Source organism: Watersipora subatra, chromosome 3, assembly GCF_963576615.1.
Source record: "Watersipora subatra chromosome 3, tzWatSuba1.1, whole genome shotgun sequence".
NCBI classification, from domain to species: Eukaryota; Metazoa; Bryozoa; class Gymnolaemata; order Cheilostomatida; family Watersiporidae; genus Watersipora; species Watersipora subatra.
Window position 1 is genome coordinate 28,746,530 of NC_088710.1, and position 8,099 is coordinate 28,754,628.

Consider the following 8,099-nt stretch of genomic DNA (forward strand, 5'->3'; position numbering starts at 1 on the left):
CTATTTAAATTGATTAATACAGCTAAACAATCTACCGTGGATTAGTAGTGCTAACTATTTAAATTGATTAATACAGCTAAACAATCTACAGTGGATTAGTAGTGCTAACTATTTCAATTGATTAATACAGCTGAACAATCTACCGTGGATTAGTAGTGCTAACTATTTAAATTGATTAATACAGCTAAACAATCTACAGTGGATTAGTAGTGCTAACTATTTAAATTGATTAATACAGCTAAACAATCTACCGTGGATTAGTAGTGCTAACTATTTGAATTGATTAATACAGCTGAACAATCTACCATGGATTAGTAGTGCTATTTAAACTGATTAATACAGCTAAACAATCTACCGTGGATTAGTAGTGCTAACTATTTGAATTGATTAATACAGCTGAACAATCTACCATGGATTAGTAGTGCTAACTATTTGAATTGATTAATACAGCTGAACAATCTACCATGGATTAGTAGTGCTAACTATTTAAATTGATTAATACAGCTAAACAATCTACCGTGGATTAGTAGTGCTAACTATTTAAATTGATTAATACAGCTAAACAATCTACCGTGGATTAGTAGTGCTAACTATTTAAATTGATTAATACAGCTAATCAATCTACCGTGGATTAGTAGTGCCAACTATTTAAATTGATTAATACAGCTAAACAATCTGCCGTGGATTAGTAGTGCCAACTATTTAAATTGATTAATACAGCTAAACAATCTACCGTGGATTAGTAGTGCCAACTATTTAAATTGATTAATACAGCTAAACAATCTACCGTGGATTAGTAGTGCTAACTATTTAAATTGATTAATACAGCTAAACAATCTACCGTAGATTAGTAGTGCTAACTATTTAAATTGATTAATACAGCTAAACAATCTACAGTGGATTAGTAGTGCTAACTATTTAAACTGATTAATACAGCTAAACAATATACCGTGGATTAGTAGTGCTAAATATTTGAATTGATTAATACAGCTAAACAATCTACCGTGGATTAGTAGTGCTAATTATTTAAACTGATTAATACAGCTAAACAATCTACCGTAGATTAGTAGTGCTAACTATTTAAATTGATTAATACAGCTAAACAATCTACCGTGGATTAGTAGTGCTAACTATTTAAACTGATTAATACAGCTAAACACTATACCGTGGATTAGTAGTGCTAACTATTTAAATTGATTAATACAGCTAAACAATATACCGTGGATTAGTAGTGCTAACTATTTGAATTGATTAATACAGCTAAACAATCTACCGTGGATTAGTAGTGCTAACTATTTAAACTGATTAATACAGCTAAACAATCTACCATGGATTAGTAGTGCTAAATATTTAAATTGATTAATACAGCTAAACATTCTACCGTGGATTAGTAGTGCCAACTATTTAAATTGATTAATACAGCTAAACAATCTACCGTGGATTAGTAGTGCTAACTATTTAAACTGATTAATACAGCTAAACAATCTACCGTAGATTAGTAGTGCTAACTATTTAAATTGATTAATACAGCTAAACAATCTACCGTGGATTAGTAGTGCTAACTATTTAAACTGATTAATACAGCTAAACAATATACCGTGGATTAGTAGTGCTAACTATTTGAATTGATTAATACAGCTAAACAATCTACCGTGGATTAGTAGTGCTAACTATTTAAATTGATTAATACAGCTAAACAATCTACCATGGATTAGTAGTGCTAACTATTTAAATTGATTAATACAGCTAAACAATCTACCGTGGATTAGTAGTGCCAACTATTTAAATTGATTAATACAGCTAAACAATCTACCGTAGATTAGTAGTGCTAACTATTTGAATTGATTAATACAGCTAAACAATCTACCGTAGATTAGTAGTGCTAACTATTTAAATTGATTAATACAGCTAAACAATCTACCGTGGATTAGTAGTGCTAACTATTTGAATTGATTAATACAGCTGAACAATCTACCGTGGATTAGTAGTGCTAACTATTTAAACTGATTAATACAGCTAAACAATCTACCGTGGATTAGTAGTGCTAACTATTTAAACTGATTAATACAGCTAAACAATCTACCGTGGATTAGTAGTGCTAACTATTTGAATTGATTAATACAGCTAAACAATCTACCGTGGATTAGTAGTGCTAACTATTTAAACTGATTAATACAGCTAAACAATCTACCGTAGATTAGTAGTGCTAACTATTTAAATTGATTAATACAGCTAAACATTCTACCGTGGATTAGTAGTGCTAACTATTTAAATTGATTAATACAGCTAAACAATGTACCGTGGATTAGTAGTGCCAACTATTTAAATTGATTAATACAGCTGAACAATCTACCGTGGATTAGTAGTGCTAACTATTTAAACTGATTAATACAGCTAAACAATCTACCGTAGATTAGTAGTGCTAACTATTTGAATTGATTAATACAGCTAAACAATCTACCGTGGATTAGTAGTGCTAATTATTTAAACTGATTAATACAGCTAAACAATCTACCGTAGATTAGTAGTGCTAACTGTAAGTTACTAAGTAAAATAACGCAGTACCAGACTGCCAGCCGTGACACTCCAAAACCTCCCCTTATGTCACCCTTACTCCACCTACACGTTTTACCAGAAAACACCGTAGTGCCAGACTACACCAGTAGCGTTACTCACGAGTCACCAAGACTCAGAAAGACTCTTAACAATCCTTTCTCAGATACGATAGCACAGAGTCACAAGCTGCGCGAACGGAGCTTGGATCCCCAATGACAACATGGCCGTTTTCTCTCGTCCGGTGGCGCATGCCCACGAACCCTTCCGAGCTATCGGCGGGCACCACGTGACTAATAACTCACATTTCCCCCAGCTTTTAAGAAGCTACCAGCTATCCCTCATAGTCATCCAAATACTGGGGACGCCGTCGCTCTCGCTGCGACCGCCTGAGCATTAACGGTTGAAGCTCAGGTTCATCAGGATCTAAATCCCCGGACGGAACCCCAGCAGTCTGAGGCTCACCATCCATGTTTTGAACTTCATCCTCAGCAGTCTGAGGACCGTCTTCCACATCCCCCTCCGAGACCTCAGCCACCTCACAGGGATGCAGCTGAGGCGGTGGGGGAGCAGCAGAACCGCGTAATCTATCTAGATTAGGCCGGCCGTCTTCGGCCAGTTCACGGATGCCGTTTTCCCTACTACGGTCAGTGCCAAACCGCCGTTTGCGGACATCCCTCACATGCCTCGGCATGCCATCCACGCACACGTTGTGCTTTGAAACGACTCCGGTAATCACTCCCGGTGCCCACTGCCTAGTGCACGACGGAGTCGAGGGTTTCACCCACACCTCATCGCCGACAGCAAACTTGCCCTGACTGACCTCATCTAACCCACGTAGATTGACGTCAAAAGGCACTCGCCATGAGTATCGATACAGATTATTCGAGGGTACCGAACCCCCATCTGTACCCTTGCGAGGCGTGACATTATACCAGAACGTCGCCTCCTCGGGGCTAATTCTTCCCCTCTCGGCAATCCTCTTGATTGTCCGGTGATTCCTCTCAACGATTCCGTTGCCACTCGGGGCGTAAGCGGCACGAAATCTCAGAGAAATCCCCCACTCGTCAGCGAACTGTGCAACAGTTGCTGACCTAAACGCCATGGAATTGTCCATTAACAATTCGTCACACGGCCCTCGCTCAATTACGATCGTGCGTAACTGAGCCACGATGTGCGCTGCCGTCTCACTTGGCAAGCGGCGCCAGATAGCGAAACGTGACGGCCCGCAATCAACCATGGACAGGAACACCTGGCCGCCATAGTGAGTCACGTCTATGGCCACCCGGCACCAGTTCCCCTCGACAGCCAAGCTGCCTGTTTCCACGAGGTTCTCACCTCTCGGAGCTGGGTCAACGCGCTGACAGGCCTCACAGCCAGCCAGCTCGCGTTTGACCTGCTCCCGTGTCAAGTCACTGCGTACTTGCTGAGCAAGGTACAGTGTTCTCTCGACACCCAGATGGTGAGGCAAATGAGCCGCCCACACAGCATCCCCGAGGGTCTCGCCGGTGAAGATGGCAGCAGCCATGCTCTCGGCCTCGCCTCCACTCATCCCACGATGCCCGAGCCACTTCTTGGGCACCCTCGTCATCCTATCCGCCTTGTTCTCCACAGTAGGTACAAGACGCATAGTGACCGATAAGCCGTACTCGGTGATCGTATCACGGATCACCCCCAGCCGACGCTTCACCAGCATCTCTGCAGCACCTTTCGTGCGAACACGATTGCGCCCGTCAATTGTATTTGACATCCAATTGACAACTGTGAGAGAGTCAACCGCCAAGGTGAAGGTCTTGAACCCCCACGCAATAGCCAGGTTAACACCTCGTCCCACAGCTTCCAATTCGGCAACATTGATGTGTGAATGGTCTGACTCCTTCCTCAGCCACGACGCATCCTCAACAATGCTGCCATCAACCTCGATTGCCACACCGAGGCCCAGAGAGCTAGCATCTGTCCACACAACGACCGAACCGTCCGGTCTTACGTGCCACGGACCCCTAACAGGGTCCTCCTGACATACCCTTGTGTAAAGCTCACTAGCTAGCGAGCGGACCTCCTTTTCAACAGGGGCATCCCAGGCTCCGTTGCATCCCAGCCGCTTCAAGAAGCTGCAATAGGGCCGCAACCACCCAGCCACTGGGTAATGACCGACAAGTCGGCCACAAAACGAGAAAAGCTCTCTCTTAGTCAGCCCAGCTGGCTCAAGATGAATTTCGGAGAGTGCAGTTCCCCTCGACATCTGCAAATGTCCACGAGCATTTCCCTTTAGAGAAATGCCCAACAACCGACCGCCATCAAGGCCCTCCGGCTCTTTCGTCGCCAGTCCATACTTAGCAAGGTGCTTCCTCAGCTCCTCCACGCCAAGCACAGACTCCTGCACCACTATATCGTCGATATAGTGGTCAGTCCCTCGTCGGACCCGCTCGTCGAGCGAAAGAACCTTGCCTAGGATTTTGGTCATGATCCTAGGCGCACACGAAAGCCCAAAGCCTAAACGTGTCAGCGCATAAGGGACCCCCTTATACTTCACGACCTGGTATTTCCACAGGTCCTCCGAAACATGGATTTGTAGGTACGCGGACTTGAGGTCAACTACCCCAAGTCTGCCACGCAACTGTCTCCACTTCCGGATTTTCTCGCCGCACACAGCGACCGCGTCACCTCCCGTGTGACTCTCGACAAACGCGTTCAGCTCACGGTAGTCCATGACCGGTCGCACTTTGTCCTTCGTTGGTTGGAACACAGCCAAAAGGGGGATAATACCCTCAATGGGCCGACTCCACCTTTTCAACCAACCTTTTGAGATCCAGCTCTCAATTTCAGCACAGTACCGCTCATGCAGGTTAGGTGCCCGAGCACACTTGTACTCCGCGACCCGGGTCTGCAATCCTTTCGGAGATTCCCCGGACCACCGCCAGCTAACGGTCCATCGGCCTTGGGCAAAAGTGGCAACAAAATCGGGGTCGTCGACTCGCAGTGACACCAGATCACCACCCAACCCCGACAACGGTGCCACCCTTGCCACCCCGCATGCGCAGCCAGCCCCAGTATCCTGCCCAGCAGGTACTCCACAGCATCCATTCTGATAGGGTTTCCCCCACCTGACCGAATACTTCGCATCACTTCCTCTACGGACAGTGACACCTCCCATGTGGTCAATGACGTCGCCACCCAGCAAGCAGTCAACCCCAAGATTGCACAGCTTGTCCATAACGAGTGCCGTAACACCGAAACAGTGTCCCTGTACACCGACGACCACCCGACACTGACCCTTCACATGAGACGCCTTACCATCCGCTGTCAACAGCGGGTGGCTCGGCCTAAGTCGGGTTGAGCCTGTCAACACCTGCGGACTTACCAGAGTCCTCTCGCTTCCAGTGTCAACCAGACACTGAAAACCGCAACCATTCAGAATTGCTCGAACGACCGGCATACGACTGCTCGTCGTAGGCTCGCCAGTCGCCCCGGACAGCCAAGGACTGTCCCGCAGTACACTCTTACTGCTTACATGTGACCTCCAGCCTCCCCCTGTCACGCCAACGCCACCTCGGGTCCCCCTGATGTTATGGGACCCCTCGTAAGCCTGGCTTACACGGTGTCCATATGAGAGGATGCGGCGCCCCGAGTTGCATCCTCCTGATGAAAACCCGGCTCATCCTCCGTGAGCCCTGCCGCCGCCCCAGGCGGTGGCCGTACAGGACAATCCCGTACAAAGTGATCCGTGCTGCCGCACCGGAAACACCCGACCCTCTTGCCAGAAGAGGTCTGTTTCGCCCCCGTACCAGACGAAGGCCGCTTAATACGTGGGCAGTCCTTCACCCGGTGTGGACCCCCACATCGAAAGCAACTGTCTTTGCTTCCCGGCTGCTTGCTAGAAGCAGCCCCCAACTGCTTGCCAGAAGCAGTCGCCGGCCGGTTACCAGAACTGGCCGCTGAGCTAATTGTTGAGGGGCGACCCTCAACAGCTCTCCGGGAAACCAACTTTCCCCTCACTCGGTTCAGCACTGAACCAAAGTCAGCAGTATACGCCTGATCGTGCGTAACTGCCCACTCGTAGACTGACTCGGGCAGCCCTTCATAGAACTTGGTCCTAAAAACCAGGTCCTCCAGCGTCACCCCCAGTCTACCGCCGAGCCGCTCCAAGCGGTCCAGGTACACGTCAACTGTCTCCCCGGATTCGAGTCGACAGCTGACAAAGCGACGCCATGCCTCCTGTCGAGGCATGGCGTACTCGGCAGTCAAAACTGCCTTCACGACATCCCACTGGGATGCGTCGCCCACCCTCATGCGCCCATGCACTCTGGCAGCAGTGCCATCGAGCATGTACGCAATCAGCGTGCACGGAGCAATGTGCTCCAACTCACACAGTCGCTCGTACTGCGAGAGCCATGCGGTTACCTCAACCGCACCATCACCGGCAAATGGCTGCATCTGCCGGCTCAGCCTTTCTAAAATAGGCCCTCGTGCCTGGTTCATCAGATTCGCTAAAAAAGCGGCATCTAAAACCAGCGGCACTGTTACAGCGCCCGCGGCGCCCTCGGGTGGCTGACCACCTCCGCCATCGGTAGATGGCTCAGCCTTTTGGCTGCTCCCGGGCGCGCTCATGGCCCGCTCGTGCTCACCTCAGCCCAGCTGAGTGGCACCACCTAACAACAAGGCAAAGTAAATACAAATATATAAGCCGAAATAGCTTGTAAGTTACTAAGTAAAATAACGCAGTACCAGACTGCCAGCCGTGACACTCCAAAACCTCCCCTTATGTCACCCTTACTCCACCTACACGTTTTACCAGAAAACACCGTAGTGCCAGACTACACCAGTAGCGTTACTCACGAGTCACCAAGACTCAGAAAGACTCTTAACAATCCTTTCTCAGATACGATAGCACAGAGTCACAAGCTGCGCGAACGGAGCTTGGATCCCCAATGACAACATGGCCGTTTTCTCTCGTCCGGTGGCGCATGCCCACGAACCCTTCCGAGCTATCGGCGGGCACCACGTGACTAATAACTCACACTAACTATTTAAATTGATTAATACAGCTAAACAATCTACCGTGGATTAGTAGTGCTAACTATTTAAACTGATTAATACAGCTAAACAATATACCGTGGATTAGTAGTGCTAACTATTTGAATTGATTAATACAGCTAAACAATCTACCGTGGATTAGTAGTGCTAACTATTTAAATTGATTAATACAGCTAAACAATCTACCGTGGATTAGTAGTGCTAACTATTTAAACTGATTAATACAGCTAAACAATCTACCATGGATTAGTAGTGCTAACTATTTAAATTGATTAATACAGCTAAACAATCTACCGTGGATTAGTAGTGCTAACTATTTAAACTGATTAATACAGCTAAACAATCTACCATGGATTAGTAGTGCTAACTATTTAAATTGATTAATACAGCTAAACAATCTACCGTGGATTAGTAGTGCTAACTATTTAAAATGATTAATACAGCTAAACAATCTACCATGGATTAGTAGTGCTAACTAATTAAATTGATTAATACAGCTAAACAATCTACCG

General features: G+C 46.4%; 1 protein-coding gene across 1 annotated transcript; it reads right to left on the bottom strand.

Moving 5' to 3' along the window:
• Positions 1-2,887: 2,887 nt before the first annotated feature.
• LOC137390484 (uncharacterized) lies at positions 2,888-5,989 on the bottom strand. Its single transcript, XM_068076813.1, has one exon. It carries the CDS (start codon positions 5,987-5,989, stop codon positions 2,888-2,890), a length of 3,102 nt encoding a protein of 1,033 aa, XP_067932914.1.
• Positions 5,990-8,099: the final 2,110 nt, after the last annotated feature.

Bases quoted from the DNA above. Each gene is read 5' to 3' on its own strand.
- LOC137390484 (XM_068076813.1), bottom strand. From the start codon at position 5,989: ATGCCGGTCGTTCGAGCAATTCTGAATGGTTGCGGTTTTCAGTGTCTG.